Source organism: Anneissia japonica, unplaced genomic scaffold (assembly GCF_011630105.1).
Source record: "Anneissia japonica isolate Jap-2015-1 unplaced genomic scaffold, ASM1163010v1 scaffold2878_len565122_cov162, whole genome shotgun sequence".
In the NCBI taxonomy this organism is placed as follows: Eukaryota; Metazoa; Echinodermata; class Crinoidea; order Comatulida; family Comatulidae; genus Anneissia; species Anneissia japonica.
This window is the reverse complement of record NW_022758092.1, coordinates 484,111-501,820: the sequence shown is the minus strand read 5'-3', so window position 1 is coordinate 501,820 and position 17,710 is coordinate 484,111. Positions and strand designations below refer to the sequence as shown.

Sequence of the window (17,710 nt, the reverse complement as noted above, 5' to 3'; positions counted from 1 at the left end):
ATTCAGTGTATTTTTTTCATTTTGTTTATTCATCTAATTTTTTTCATGAAACCACAGCTTCTATTTTCTTATACTAAATTCATAGCCCAACTCTTATCATAACAAAATACACTATTAAAATTAAGTTTTTAAAAATCAGATAGTCCAAAACCAAGCTAAAAGTTATTGTGTAAATGTAACTTTGTTGTGACTTTAATTTTATGACATTAAAGGAAGTGTATACTATTCCATATAATTATTCCTACACAGGTGAAAGAAGATTGTCCAAATGTTGTGCTAGCTTTTAGCTTTTGGTTGGTATAGATTGTCTGGTTCTTGAGGTAAATTGATTTTTTTTGGTAAATTCAGTTTAGAATTACGAGGCTGTGAGGTACTGGGATCCAGATAATTCCAGGAGGAGGTGCAGAAAAAAAGGGATCAAGATTTATTGGAATTTTGTAAAGTAACAGGTCTGCGTATTTCAAATGAAGAATCTCAAGTAGGCCTAATTCATCTAAATATACGTTCATAAGTCATCAAGGTAATAGCGTTTTTGATTTTTTTATAATCATTTTTTGAACATTTTCAACTAATAAAATAAGATAGACGACCGTATTGAATCAGATCATATGCCGTTCACATATGGTTTAATTTATGCTAAATTTAATCCAGAAAATGATGAAGTCAATTCCGAGAATGATGAAACTTTATTTCAAAAGCAAATTAAATATATTTGGTCAGAAAATAAATTGCCAAAATTATAACGCAAAACTGAAACACAAAGAAATTAAAGAATTTAAAGTTGATTTTGATAAAGCAATAAACGAAAATAATATTGACGACACAGTTCATTATATTGGTAAAACTATTCAATATGTATGTAAATGTATGTGTAAACCGGTGATAAACCCGAGGTATGAATTTGCATATTCTCGTAACTGCTGGTTTGAAGAAAAAAGGCCAAAATATAAACAATATGTTAAAATCTTATGAAAGCATACATTTAAATAAATATAAATGTAATAAAAGACAATACAAAACAATAATTAAAAGAAAGAGAGCATTATTTATGAACAAAGAACACATTGATATAGTTAAAACACTTGCCGAAAAAGATAATTAATCATTTTGGAGTATATTAAAAGAATCTTAAAAAATTATCACTTCAGATTGGTTTAACCTTTTTAGAGATTTATTTCAACCAGAAAATACAGTTATTGAAGAATCTCGTTAAATGTGTTAAATGATGAAGATATCTGTGATAATCGTGATTTAGACAAATTAAACAGAAATTTTACATTTGATGAAATAAAAAATGCAATAAATATCAAAAAATAAATAAAGCACCGGGAACTGAAGAGTTTGTGATCGAACTTTTTTCTAAAGCACCAACACATTTTTAAAAATAATATTAATTGTTTATTAAATACAGGCTCGCACAATGGTAATTTTCCAAAAGATTGTGCAACATGCTTTATTGTACCGATACACAAAAAAGGTAATCAAAAACACCCAAATTACTATAGAGGGATATCACTTATTCTAATTTTAGGTAAAGTTTTCTCTATAAACTCAATGTTAACTGAATGGGCAGGAAATTCTAATTTATTAAACCAAAAACAAACCAGTTTTCGTAAAGGATATCGTACTATAGATAACATTTTTTTTTTTATTTTGGAAACCGTAATAACTAAATATTTAGCTATTAAAAAAAGGAGAAAGATTGTAAGGAGCCTTTGTAGATTTAAAACGGGCTTTTGATTCAATAAAACACAATAACCTTCTTTATCAATTAAAACTAATTGAAGTAGATGGCAGAATGTTTGATATAGTGAAATCGTTGTACTCAAATTAACTGCTCATGTGAAAATTGGTGATAGCAAAGGTCTTACGTTCCAATGTAAAATCGGTGTGTAGAACAATGTTCTCCTTTATCATCATTATTGTTCAATATCTTCAATAATGACTTAATTGAAATTTTAAATCAAATTGAACATAGAGAAAAAAAAATCATTAATTAATCACTTACTTTAGGCTGACGATTTAACTCTAGTAAACGATACAATAATTTATGGATTACAACAATCTTTAAATACACTATTTGATTTTTGTGAAGCATGGAATTTAACAGTAATAGTGATGAAACAAAATCCTAGTTTGTAAAAGAGGTGACAAATTAAAACAATGTGAAAAATGGCATTACCATAGAGAACCAATCTTAAATTGTTAATTCATTAAAATATCTGTGAGTTCAACTGGACAATGGAAAAGAGCTACAGAAGTAAATTGTAATCAAACTAATAAAGCTCGTTTTGCTTAAAACTTTTTGCAATACAAATTTTAGTTACTTAAGCCAATTATGTTGTTAACTAGCCAATATGGAATTATACGTTGGATATAAACATTCTACCAATATTGACATGAAAGTTAAGGATGGGGCATGTCAAATTATATGGATATTGATAAAATTCAGAATAGATTTTGTAACCATGTGTTAGGTATGAGCAAAAATGCACCAGATATACAGTAGCTGTAAAAGCAGAAATTGGAAGATTCATGTTAAATTTCGCTATTGATTACGCTTAATTCAAACAGACCATGATCGTTTTATTTATGAGTGTTATCCTTTCCAATTTAGAAAAGTCGAAGGAAATTAATTATGCTGGTTTTATGTTAAGCAAATTTGATGATCAATTGTTTTTGGTTAGGTTCAACTGGTTTTCACAAAAAGTAAATGATTCTGCTTCTTTTATTTCTGAGTTTAAATTAAGACATATTTATATAGAAAGACAATATTTCAATGAAAACTTCAAAACATATTCGACATTGAATCCTTTTAAATCCTTTAATAATAAATTAAAATTAGAAAATTATTTATTACTTGTAGACAAATTTGATTATAGACGTATTTCAACAAACATTCGAATTAGTTAGATTTAGAAATAGAGAGAGGTAGATGGAATAAGGTGAGCAAAATCAATAGAATATGTAAATTATGCTCAAATCTCTAATATGTTTACGTTATAATGATACTAGGAAAAGCTTAAATTATATCTTTCTTTTATATAAATCCAACACTTTTAAAGTTCCATCGTTTAATGTCATCAAATGATCGTAATGTATTATATAATTTATCAAAATATCTTTATTTAGCTTATATAAGAAGACGTAATTTACTTTCTTCCGTTCTCTAAATGTTACTTAGTTATGCAAAAGGGCCGGAGGCCTAAAATACAAATAGTCCTACGTCACAGGGTTCTAAGAACGAACGAACGATGTTAAAGTAGGTAAGATAGGTTCACTGGTAAACATGCTCAAATATTGTGATGGATGTAGACATTTCTATTCGTCACCTATTGACTTATTTTAGTAAATAACATGGTCACTTCATAATATATTTTATTCCATCATATATAGTGAACATATACGCGTCGGTATCAGGCACACTCACTGAAGTGATATGTTCCACTTACCTACTACATGCTGAATACTCTGTTGCTTCGCTGTAAGGAATTCGCACTTTTGTAGTGTGACAAGTCCTCGTCCAATATTTTGTAGTTTCGTGTTATTGTGAAATTATTTATTTACGATATTTTAATGGACATAAATTTAAGATGTTTAAAAGAATGGTGCTATGATATATTTCTTATCTGTCTCTTATACACATCTAGATGTGTATAAGAGACAGGTGTGTGTGTGCCCTGAACCGTGGTGATCTCTAGGTCCCCGGTTCATTTCCCATCGCTGCCTCTCCTTGTGTTTCATCTAGAGGGCTGAAATACAAGTTACAATAGCGCACCGTCTTTCGGATGAGACGTTTAAGCCGTTGGTCCCGTGTGCTTCTATAGCCCATGTGCACGTTAAAGAACGCAGTACACTCTTCGGAAAAGAGTAGGGGATTGTCTCTCAGTGTACTGTCCAATCACCACCAGAAGGACCCCACTGGAAATAAGTCTTCTTCTAGACTTTCGTGGGCTATCCTTGGTGTTTACACCGAATAAATCCAATCCAATCCAATCCAACCCTGTTCTTGAATGTGTTACCGGTACATGCTACTAAAAATATTATGACAGTCCTAAAAGCAAAAAAATTGATTTCATGCCAAGTAATTAAGAATATGAATAATAATTACAATAATTCAGTAAGTATTATCATTATGTTTATTTCACGTCCGGTCATTCCTATATAAATATCACATGATTGCTGTGGCGCCCTTCGCAATCATCTTTTGACAGCGTGAGTCAAGTCCTCCCAAATCTTTTCAACTCACGCTGTCAGCCGATCACAACCATTGCTTTTGAGTAATATAAACTTTGTTTCTTATCACTTTTCCATTTGACCAGGTAAACTTTTTTTCGATGCTGTTCCTGATCAATTTTTCATTCGACTACTAAGTAAACTTTCTCAATTTTGTTTAGTGACTTGAACAGTTCATGTGCATTTGTTTCTGGTTCGTATTTTAAAGAACATATTGAATAAAACAAACCTAATAAAAAAGTAAATAATCCAACAATTAAATATATACAATTGACAATCAATAGGAAACTTATACGCCTATAGGTCTGCTACTGAATTATAAATATTCTTGATAGGTAACAACTTGTTACATATTTATATCTATTGGTGGGACCCAGGTGCTAAATTGTAAATTCTAAACTGTACTTTATTTCTATAAAAATCACAAACAATAAAAATCAAGACACAAATATATAGTAGAAAATGAAGGAGATAACCGAAAGGTAAATACCGTACTGCCCAGAATCGGTTATCATCGTTATTTTTGTTAAAACAGTATATTTCAAGCACATGATAAAAGACCATTAAGAAGAAAATACAAATTTTTTTTAAAAAAAAAGCTCACTTTACCCCTCGACACCCCTCCATTGAAAATGTATAAACCAAAAAATCATGCTCAAGTAAATAAAACACCCCTCATATCACTTATTTTGGGACATAGCGCCCCTCACTTAATCATCATATAGGCCTATGCTTAAATATTTTAATGTGACACTGGATGAGTGAAAACAAAGAGTATAAATATTTATACTCTTTGGCGGGAAACACTGACTTTTAGTTACAGCGATTAGGTTCGCTTTTGTGCTTCCTTCCAGCTCACTCAGAATATTAAGAACGGTATGGATCTACCTAGCAACTATACAGCTCCATACAATTGCAAGATCCCTTGTTGTATGTCATAGTTCGCTGGGTATCTGCTGGTTCTGGTATCATTGCGAACACGATCGTCATATTTGTGCTTGTCTACAACAAGACTTAATTACAAGAAGTCTGTGTCGCTAATATTACTTTTCTATCAGACTGTGATTTATTTGATTGCCTTCATTATGTTTTTGATCTTCTACAATACTGACGGCATTGGTGGAAACATATTCTGTAAAATGCAATCTGTATTCTTTTACTCGTCAGCAACATCGACATTGACAATTTTTTCTGCTTACAATCGAACGATATACCGTATTGCTGTCGCCCATCCTTTATTGTATCGCCAGAAATTATTTGGTGGGAAAATCACATATCCACATTTTACAAATACCCTAAATAGGTTTAGTCATATCCAGTGAGAATTGTTTAACTTTGAATTACGCTTATTTCTTTTATGTTATACCTGGCCTTCCGTTGTCGAAATGACATAAATAAAACATATTTTTTGACATTCCTACAGTTTTTTTTAAATTACTTTTACGTGAAACGCATATTTATTATAATATCAGTATTAGGAAATGATTCGAACTGATTGAAAGCGAATAAAAAATATGTTCTATACATCGCGGACTGAACGACCCTACACTATATTACCTATAGATATATAGGCATGCCCCACCGATTTATTGAAGGAATGTACATAGAAAGGCTAATTAAAAAGGCGGAATCAATTATAAATAACCTATATCATCCTGGGAACGGTCTAATGTCACGAAGACAACATTTCAGATCCATAACCGCCACAACCACTAGCCCTATATCAATTTCCTCATTCTATCCATCTGCAAAAGAGCAGTCAAAAGTACATGCACACTACTACTACCCCCCCCCCCCGCCGGGGGAGGGGGGGGGGGTAGTTTTCTACCATAGTACCTTAGTTTTTAGTTAAGTACAGTTAGCTTAACTTAACAAAAACTAAAATATTTTAGGTTTTAGTTAAGTTAAATACAGTTAAGCCTAATATTCAATTTATAATGGTCCCGAAACAAAGACTTAGAAATCCTGGGATGGTGACCGGCGGGGGATAGTTTCACCTTGTGTAGTTCAAGTCATTACAATCACAATCTGAATTTTCAAGCCCCGAAACCTCGATTCAGGAATACCGATGGTGTCCGGCGGGGGATAGTATATTACCTGATGTTGTTACATTGTTACCCAGTTATTAGTTATGTTATTTATTTATGAACAGACCCTTGCAATTACTGTATATTTCTATGTAAAATTAATTTTACAAATAGAAATATTTTATACAGATTACTGAATAACATTATTAGCTATCGGCTGTTGAATAATTATTTTACGTTTTTGATATAAATTTTGGGCAGTAATTATCAGAGATCAATGTGCAAAAATCACGTTTCATCAACTCTTTACATGAAGAGATTAGACTTTTTTTTAGTTTACGTTAAATGTCAGGACCATTAAGAATTTTCATTGTTATGACAGTATATGCTATGACTTCAAGACTTTTTTTTTGGACAGTAATTATCATTCTGCTCTTTGTTTAATATATGTATATATATATAATAATATATATATATGTTTACGTTAAATGTCAGGACCATTAAGAATTCTCATTGTTATGACAGTATATGCTATGACTTCAAGACTTTCTTTTGGACAGTAATTATCATTCTGCTCTTTGTTTAATATATGTATATATATAATTATATATATATATATATATATATATATATATATCAGTGAAGTAATAACAAAATAACGTAACTCATGTAGGCCTATATCATAAACAATAATAATATATGAAATTGCCTTAAAAGTTAAATGCTTTAAATGAATAAAACCAATGGGAATATCGATTGTAATACATAGGATTAGGATGATTTATACTTATGCAGTTTAATATTAAATGTTCTTTGTTCTTCTTTTTATTTGTATATAACTTTTAAAAACACCACAAGTTTGTCCAGCTTTGGTGTGATATACAATAAGATAATCCTCACCACTCACTTTCACTACTTCTGTCAAGGAAGAGAGAGAGAGAGAGAGAGAGAGAGAGAGAGAGTTGGATTTTTAAAACGTGAAAGAGGAACTTTTTAGACTATGGAATGTTGTTTATTTCACAATGTTAGCATGAGGATGAGAGGATGTTCATCCATTAGCACTTTTTTCATGTTTACCCATATGACATATTGGCTTACTTATAGTAAAGAATCAAAAGTTATATCTAATGATAACTGATCCCAAAAAAGTTGTCAATGATTTACGACTTTTTAGTATACGCACTTCCTGTTATATTTAAATATTTAATTACCCTCGCCTCAACGACGGAGAGGTGAAGGGTATTGCAATAGCGCGCGTTTGTGCGTGTGCGTCTGTAGGCCTATGTCCTTCCGGGCGCATTAGTGAAAACTAAATAAACCGATTTACTTCAAATTTTGACAATGTTACCTATATGTATATGGGTCCTCCTCAAATTGTTTGCTGATCGGAGTTAAGATGCAGATTTTAGAAAGTTATTTATATATTTTCCGGCCTCCAGATTTGAGCGAATCGACCGCAAGACAGAGTAGGGGGTACGTGTCAAATTCTGGCCGGCGGACTGAAAGCGTGCGAACGCCTAGATTGATGAGCTTGCCACGCAAGGCCGCTGCTAGGCTAGGCCAAGCCTACTCGAGCGGATCAACCGTGGGCCGTATTTGTTCATTACATGATATGGCGCAACAGGGCGAGGGCTTGTAATCTCAAATTGTATGGTGATATAATTCTTTGCTCTGTCTTCCACTTTTAATTTCCACTTAGACGTATTTTCTGCAGTCATCTAGTTAGTCACTTTTTCGAAAAGTTCATGGATAAATATCAAAATTTATTTAAAAAATACGCGGTTGGATAACCTCTTTCCCCCAAATACAGTATTCTAAAATCAGAATCATGCTAACCGTTCTCAAGTACAAACGCCTTTCAGTGTCTTAGAAAAAAAAAATCAATTTCATTTTCTGCTGAGTCTGGCTTTAAACTGTTTACTTAGCTCTAATATGTGAATGCTTGATATCCCATTGTAATTCCCATAATGTAAAAAAAATCATTTTCAAGCCATTTGCTTGATTAATTTACTTAATATATGTATACTGATTAAAATTTGCAGAATTCAAGTACACTTCGCAATAGATTTGCAACGACAAATGATGTAGACCAACTATAATTTCACGAGTATGCTGAATACTCAGTAACAGAAACATTGGTTTGAGCAATATAATCAAATTTCCTTCTAATTATTTTTTTTCTTTTCTTTAGTGCCAACTTAAAGATTAAAACCTTTATAATAACACACACCATACCGTGTGCCCCGGATGAAGTAAGGTTTAAAACAAAGTGAGAGGAAATGCAGTGCCAAAGCCGAGCAAAATAATCAAGTTTTTAATGTTTGAACAGCAGGAGTGAGCTAGAAATTTTACAAAACTATCTAAATATAACAAAACATATATTTGTATACAGTGGCTCTGGTTCAGTAGGCCTATGTACGATGCAACCATAGAACAGGAAGCACAACTTGAGAGACTGTGATTTGTACATAACGCAGCTTCTGAAGGAACTTTCATTTTTTCCAGACACTCTATTGCATTTAAAAGACGTCAAAGAACAGTAAGTCAAATTAATCTTAAGAAATCTTAGGTTAAATATGTACGGAGTCATTTTGGAAAGCGTGTCTCAGATGATCAGGAACCATTATGGTGAGAAGACTTGGCTAGAGATCCGCAGTAAAGCCGACATTGATGAGTATACCTTTGTGACCCATGACATCTACGGTGAATGGGTGCTGCCTCAAATTACTAGGGCAGCGAGCGAAGTTCTTAGCGTGTCTGAGGATGAAATCATGAATGCATGCGGCCTCTTCTTCGTCTCTTTCATGTCCAAATACGGTTACGATGATCTCATGAGTTGCGTAGGCCGAACCATGAGTGAATTTTTCAATGAACTTGATAACCTCCACGAGTACCTCCGCTTCAGTTACCCGAAGCTCCGATCGCCTAGCTTTTTCTGTATAGATGAGAATGAGAAGGGGATAACCCTTCAATACAAATCAAAAAGACGGGGGTTGACCCACTACGTGATGGGGCAGATTACTATAATCGGCCGTGTTTTCTACGACATAGAAATAGATATTGAAATCGTAAATAACGTTTATAAAAACGGCTTTCAATATGTAACATACTTATTAAACTTCGACAACAAACATTTTCGAAAGAAATCTGAGACGGGTTTTCCCTTGATGGAAAACAGTTTCATGAAAAAGGCCAATTCCCTGCAGCCGACACATCTTTCTAAACTATTTCCATTCCACATTGTGTTTGACGATTCTATGACCATAAAAGATTTAGGTAAGTAAAAGGTTCTTTTGGTCTACGTTATTATTTTCTTTAACAGATATATGCTACTGCAGGGGAAGAGTGTTCTAAAGTTGATGACGTAACCGTATTCGTAATCGTTTTTATAAACTTACAAAAACTCCCTAACAGGCCCGTACGCAGGGGGGGGGGGGTACGACGGGTGTGCACACACACCCTCTCCCCCACAAATTATCAAAGGTCAAGATTTTCGAGGGTAGAAAGTTAAAAAATCACCACCATCCCCCTAATTTGTCAAAATTATTTTATAAAGAAAAGAAATTTATATTCAAATCTGAGAGTGCCATCTCCGGCCATCTAGAGATGCCATAATCATGAATTTTCTTACGTCAGCCCCAATAATGGATAATGGTGGGGCTGTGGTGTTATCAACTCTAAATCAATGCCGTAGCCAAGATTTTCAAACATTGCAGGACATCAAGGTGGACCCACTTTACACGTAAATTCAAATAATGTGGACCCAGTTTCTTAAACGTTGACCCATTTTAAGCAAAAATATAAAAAATCTGGACCCATTTTCTTAAACTTTTACCCACTTTAGGCTAAATAATAGAAATCTCTACCAAGTTTTCATAAACTGGACTCATTTTATGCATGAAATTGCATAATTTTGACCCATTTTTAGAATGTGGACCCATTAGAAAAATTGTGTGGGACTGTCCAACTGTCCCAATAGCTGGCTACTGCATTGCTCTCAATCTGTAAAATCCTTCCCTTCCGCCCCCCCACCCCCATATAAAATTCCTAAATTCCCCACTGATAGTGGTATTTCCTCTATCTATGAAGTCCCTCCCTGGCCTCTCATCAAATGCCTGCATCCGCCACTAAAACCGTATGCATCTTAAAAAATCGATTAAATATTGCCTCAAATTATCAAAAATGCCCCCAGCAGCAGGGTTCCACCAAGCACCACCCCCGCCCCCATCTCCGGCCATATAGAGGTGCCATAATCATACATTTTCTTACCTCAGGCCCAACCATGGTGGGGCTGAGATGTCATGGACTCTCAAACTGTAAAATGCCTTCCCTTGCCTCCTCTATATCAAATTCATAAATCCGACACTGACAGTGGGGGATTCAAGAAGCCCAAATGAATCTAGTTCCCCCTCAATTTTTAAAAATAAAAAATTTAAAAAAAATTGGGAAAAAAGAAAATGATATTCAAATTGTATGAGAGTTCAATTTCTGGCCATTCTGAAGGTGCCATGGTCATAAGTTTTCTTCCTTCAGCCTCAACCATGGTGGGGCTGAGGTGGTATTTCCTCCATCTGTGAAAGTCCCTTCCTGGCCCCTCTTCAAATTTCTAGATCCGCCACTGAAAACCGCATATGCATCTTCAGAAATCGATTAACTAAGACCTAAAATGCCTGAGCTCCGCCCCCTCGATCCCAGCAGGATCCCCTCCCTCTAAGCGCCCGCTTCAATTTTGGTCCAATCTCTATCAATTCGCACCCACCCATTAAAAATCCTGCGTACGGGCCTGCCTAATATCCTAATCTGCCCTACAAAGACCAGTTCGACGTTAAGGTTTCAAATTGGGTATAAGAAACAGAGGAATTAAAAATATAGCACAAATATATATCACCGACTCTCTTGCATGGCTGTTGAAACCACAGTTACTAGAGTTTATGAACATCTGATCAAATATAGCTTAAAATTTCAAAATTGAATGTGTGATGAACCTTCCGCTAATTCCGATCCCTTGGATATTGTTGATACGGTGTTGGACCTTAAACCGCGCAAGCATACGTGGACTTGTGTGTTTGTGGAACATGCGTGTATTCGTGGCTATCGACTGCCACGTCCGGATTTGTCAATTGATTCACACTCCGAAAAAGGTCTATATAAAAACTTAATAATGTAAAAACTGCATAGGCCTATAAACTATGTCTAACTTGGATGTTTCTTTTTCCTTTTCAAGGTGATGTATTCTACACAGCTATGCCATACCTTATAGGGAGACACATTGACGAAGAATTTGATCTGATAAGACCCTATATAGATTTTCGCTGGGAATCGGTGAAGTACAATTTATTCATGTTAACCTTTTCATTCTCAACAAGCTCTTTTACAGTTTTATTTTCGCATGTATATGTCAAACGTCAATGCATATTATAAACAACAAATGTTGTAATTTAACACTTATTAAAATCCGGTTGGAGTATCTGGCCATCTCCTACCGAAAATACCAAAAATGCAGACGACGCTTGAACCATCAATTTTGCTTATATATGCTTGCCTTGATCTTCGATAGAAAAGCCGAGCTGAAACTACGAGATAGTTTGTTTCATGATTACAATTCTATAATAAAATAATAATTTAAGAATACAAAACGCATGAAATACATTATACAACCATTTTCAAAGTGTACCTCTTCAAATGTAAACAGGTTTGTAATCAATGTTTTACGAGTTATTTATGTAATATTGGCTACCAATAAGTAAACGTTTAGATTTCCAAGTTATTCTTCTTACTCATAAATGCTTTTATGGACATGCTCCATTATTATCTCATCATTCATCTCACAACAATTATCTTTACGCTCCGCAAGGCAGTCGAACTCTATCAGGTTATCTGTTCCTTGAATGCTGCATTTCCGTACTGGCGAATGTTCTTTTTCTTTAGCAGAGATTAAGGAAATTTCTTCCCCCTAAACAGAGATCAACATATGATACTGATGCATACAAGACCCTCCTTAAACTTATTTCTTTAATCAATACTTCTTACTATATCTTTAAGCGCCAGTGACAAATAATGTTTTCTAACAAGTGCTATAACATTTCCCCAGTTTATTACAATTATATATGTGAATAAAACAGATTCAATGATAATTATGTAAATATACTTGAAGATGACAACTCTGTTTACAAAGTATGCGTTTTTATTTGAATATCAGACAGTCAACATATCTACTCAGATATTAACCTAGTTACAAACTTCAAACGCAGGCGATGTACATTATCACAATGCTCAAAACAGGATCTCTTAATCATAATGTTAACAGTCGCAATGATGGTCCTGTTTATAAACAATCAGAAAGAGAGTCATTACTGCCATCTCACTACTGGGTTAACCCGAACCGGCATGAGTTTTTAAGTTTGTTTAGAAATAATCATTTACAAATATCGGGGTTTCTCAACATTGATGCTAGATTAAGAACAAATTTTTCTTCAGTCTAAGGTTACTCTATGGGTCGGTGGCATAAATTGTTCAAATGAAATGAAATTTGAATAAATTATAGATAAATCTATCTCAAAGTGTACATGCTGGGCTTCATTTCAACTATGTCTAACTCTTACAGATAATTGCACATGGAAACATTGTATTTGTATTGAAAAATTTGTCACGAAAACGAAGCGGAACTGAAAATCAAAATTCATCGCAAGCAGGTAACATTTTACACAAGATTAATTCTGGCTCGGATCCATAACTTTGCACCGTTTGCCATGGCGAAGGTCTGTTTGAACAACAGAACATAGGGCTTTCTCTATTGCTTTAATGAAAAATAAAGTTGAAATTGCAACATAAAGAAAAGTCATTAAAAGCAGGGAAAACTGTTCCCTGGTTATAAGGTATTAAGTTAAAAAAAAACAAAAACGAAAAACCAATATAATTTTAATGAAGTGGAAAAAATGAAGAGGAAAAAAACCCCCGAAAAACAAGTTCACTGCGACGTTATTAGTGAGACTTGAACTATGGCTGCAATGGTAATAGCGAGGTACATCGTGACCCATCACCATTGTGTGCTATATGAGCCAACCTTCATAGGAAATTGCATTTTCAGTTCATAGCGATTCAATGACTAAAAAGCAAAAATTGTTCATGCATATCACTGTAGTTTTGAGTTTAACCTAGTTGTAATTGGTTTAAGCGCTTTAGAAAACACAAATTGCGTTTAAATAATTCAATCAACTGTCAACAAAAAATCTTTAAATGGTCCTCATATCCACAGCCTACTGCGGATTGTCACCAAAATTGGATCATTTCTTCATTTCACCATGAAAAACTATTCTGCCAAGTGTCATTTTTATCCATCTATAACTGGGATGTAAGCAATTTAAATGACCCTTAAATTTACACTCTAACATGGATCGTCCCCTACACATAAGAATATTTTCCTTGTAACTCGGGTTAAAATTTCCCGAAAGTTTCATTCGGATCAGTTAACCCGTTTCTGAAATATCTGGTCTGGGAAGTTTTCCTTTAAATGCTCCTCATATTCGCAAATTAGAACTGATCAAATTAATCTTGTTTTTATTATCTTTTATAATAGATGCAACGTCTATGGATATAAACTGTCTCTTATACACATCTAGATGTGTATAAGAGACAGATATATATATTTGTACTTTTGTTTATTGCTTTTCCTATCCATTTATTAATTCGTCCGTCCGTTCGCCAGTCATTCAGTACGCATTGAAACCTTCTGCTTGTCGGCATGCCTGTCCATCTCTCGATGTCTGCCCTATCGTTTGTCACATCACACACTCTATTTGCAAGTTACACCAGATTAGTACCTGAAAGGCATTCTGTTTTATTATTATTCTGTTTTAGGTAATGCCTGCCTCTAATTTCTTTCGTCTCTACCACTTAATGATATGATAATTTAAATAATTTCCAAATATATTCACCTGTTTGAATTACGATAATAAAACTGATCTTCTTATCTTATCTCTTTCTTCTGATTTCCTCTCTCTATGCAGGCCAACTCAACCTCTTTAATTTATTCATTTAAAATATATCGTATATTGTAGCATTATTTCAGTGTTTATTTTAATAGAATGAAAAGCTTGGACGTGATGGCTGCAGCTGGATTGTATATGAATGATTTTAGAATTCACGATTCCAGTCGTGATCTTATTATGGCCGGAACACATGTATCCCCTCTACTGAAGATGGCTCTTGACCAGGTATACCAAAAATAGTGCTGTAGAAACATTTTGCTGTTTATTATCTGAGACTGGCACTGTTACGTGATTCAAATTCAAATTGTATTTTATTTACACACAAGTTTCATTAAACAAGAATGCACTTCAATGCATCAATACAAGTTATTTTTTCATTAAGTAGTATTTAGTGTGGTGGTGAATCAGATAAGCCAATAAGGCTTTAGGGATCGACCCACCCCTTACAAATAAATACAGTAACTTTGAATACACCAGAAAACACTAATAAAGTCGCCGCATAAGCAGATAGTAAGTATTGTTCGTATTTTAATTTAAAAAGAGAGGTTCAAGGTGCAAATTTTATGTCTTGATGAAGCGAGTTCCAAAATTTAGCTCTATTATATTTAAAAGAATTACGACTGAAGTTTTAGATAAAATGTAATTATTTGAATTTCGTGTCTGATAATTATGTAATTCACTCTGTTTCATAAAGTAATTGTTAAATTATTTCGGAAGGTTACTGTCTGTGTATCTATACATAAACATTGCAGACTGAAGCCTATTGATATAAAAAATAGTTAGCGTCTTAAATTTAAAGAAAATGGGTTTAGAATTAGATAAGTATTCTAAGGGCCTTTTTTCTGTAATTTAAACAAGTGTTCTAACTTTGTTGTTTCTGTGCTAAACCGCGTGGACACAATTGCTGGTGTTTATTTGCTACAGTGCCCCATACCAGATTGCAGTACGTTATATAAGGAAGTACCATTGAATTATGAAAATCAAACGAATATTTAATGATAAACAGTGCAGAAGTTTCCATATGACTCCTATATTCTTAGATATCTGATTAGAAATTTTAGTAATTTGTTGTTTCCAGTTTAATTGAGAGTCAATTATAAAACCAAGAAAACTTGTATGGTCTGTTTCTTTAATTGTTAGGTTATCAATTTTAATAGTTAAATTATCATTTACCAGAGAACGTCTTCCCTGGTTACTAATATATGACGTTAGTTTTGTCAATATTCAACGATAATTTGTTTGCTTTAAAAAAACCAGAAACATTATGTTTATAATCAAAAAGTTTTGTTTTTATGTGAAAGAAATATATTAGTATCATCAGAAAATAGGCCTAATACATAATTCAGAAAAGAATTTAGAATATCATTTACATACATTAAAACGATTAACGGTCCTAAGCTGGACACCAGTGATACTCAACAAGTTGCCTCTAGTTGGTTAATAGATCAAGGGGGATTTATACCCCTTATACCATAAAGATAAAGTTTAGATTTAAGAATATTATGAATTAATAGAAAAAGCTTTCTATAAATCCGTGAAGGCTCCAATGGTATGTTTATTCTCAGACAGAGCTAAATAGAGTTTGTTACAAATATCTAATAATGCAGGATCTGCTGAATGTTGTTTTTATGTTGTTGAATGATTGTTCTTATGTTGTTTACCATCTTTTAATTTCCACGTGTTAAAATTAAGAGGTATCGCTCTATGTTTTTTGAAAATGTAAATATTCTTAGGTATAAACCATTTACTTACAAGTAATTATAGTTCTATCCAGCTACTCATAACGTCTGTTCAGCATCTGGATGAGTCCACAGTTACAGGGGCTGTGAGATGACCAGGGTAGCCACCTAAGGATGTACTGGGTTCTTTACAGAACACATGAGCCAATTGCGTACACTGTGCCTACGGTTTATAGTCCAAATAAAAGCAAAGAGTAATAGTATTGCATTCAAAGAATAACAATCAAAGTGTAGTAATGATAATAATATTAATATTAATACAAAAACGCTCTTGTCATTAGAAAGCGCGATAACATTGGCCACGTGATATAATGTTATAGGCTATATATATTCATAAATATAAATATATAGATATTGACTTGATTTAGCAATAAGAGTAAAAGAAAATCACAGCAAAACGAAATATACGAAACGAACAAATTAATTGCACAAATAACCAGTTCTAAAAGCAAGTATTATTCAGCCCAAAAATGGTTTCAAAGAAATGTATAACCATTTGGAATCTGTGTTTTCATTTCTGGCGTTTTCATCTTTAGGAACAACGTAAAAGTGCTCGATTGGAAGAGAGCATGAGACAGTTAGACGCAGAAATAAAGAAAACTGATGCATTACTGTACCAGATGATTCCGAAGCCTGTAGCAAAAAAACTTCGCAATGGAGACTCCGTGGAAAGTACATGCGAGGTAGGTCTACCATCTTCAAAGTTTCACAGGTTATGATGAATTAAGACAGCTGACTTAGCGTACACCACGCATACGGATTTCAGTGACTGAATTTGTAGAGAATAGATTGAGGTCAAGAATTAGTCAGCTAGTGTCCATCCATTCTTTTTATGTCAATAGATTTGGTGGTAATTGATTTTAAGCCGGGCACTCACTGCGCCGTATGACGAATGCAAGTCTGCTATCTGTGAGCGCTAGACGACTCGATGTTGTTTCCCGATTCTCGGTGGCGTTCTCCATATAATCACGTTGGCCGACGACAGTCAGGGCGCAGTTTGTGTCCGGTTTAGTGTTGGTCGACCTTGTGTCTGGTGTTGATTTTGTAGGGACTACCTACCCAGTGCCGCGGCGTGTTCGAAGCTCCAACCGCGTCCAGCTCTGGCTTAAATACAGTATCGAGCAAGTGTGTGGACACAATGACATGTCTTTTGTAGACCGTTGAATAGATATTTTGTTATTTTATATTGAAATGAACGCAGTACAGCACTACCCAACAGAACGATCCGATTTATGTTGACTTTCCTTCCCACAGGTGTTCCCGTGTGTGACCATTTTGTTCAGTGATGTGGTAGGGTTCAATTCCATATGTTCTAGAATCACTGCAATGGAGGTTGTTAAAATGTTGAATAACATGTATGTGAAGTTTGATAAACTCAGCGAACAGTATGATGTCTACAAGGTGAGCAATAAACATTACAGTATATCGGACGTGACGATGACGATGATGCTAACAATCACGACGATGATGGCATTGATGGATTGAATTGGATTGGTTTTACTCCATTTAAACACCAAGGATAACCCACACAAGACTTATTTCCCAGCGAGGTCCTTCTGGTGGTTATTGGGCAGTACACCGGGAGACAATTTCCCCATAGGCCTACTCTTTTCCGAAGAGTGTATGCGTTAATTCTTAAACGTGCACATGGGCCATAATGTAAACGGGACCAACGGCGTAAACGTCTCACCCGAAAAACGGTGTGCTATCCTAACTTGCA

The 17,710-nt window shown here is 34.1% G+C and overlaps 1 protein-coding gene across 1 annotated transcript in view; it reads left to right on the top strand.

The window, feature by feature from the left end:
* The first annotated feature begins 8,839 nt into the window (after window positions 1-8,839).
* Window positions 8,840-17,710, top strand: part of LOC117124994 (soluble guanylate cyclase 88E-like) — a 16,809-nt gene continuing 7,938 nt past the window's right edge. Inside the window, exons 1-5 of the mRNA XM_033271342.1 lie at window positions 8,840-9,539; window positions 11,488-11,605; window positions 14,347-14,476; window positions 16,527-16,673; window positions 17,245-17,391. Of these exons, the coding sequence (XP_033127233.1) occupies window positions 8,840-9,539; window positions 11,488-11,605; window positions 14,347-14,476; window positions 16,527-16,673; window positions 17,245-17,391 (1,242 nt within the window). The remainder of the gene's footprint in view (window positions 9,540-11,487; window positions 11,606-14,346; window positions 14,477-16,526; window positions 16,674-17,244; window positions 17,392-17,710) is intronic.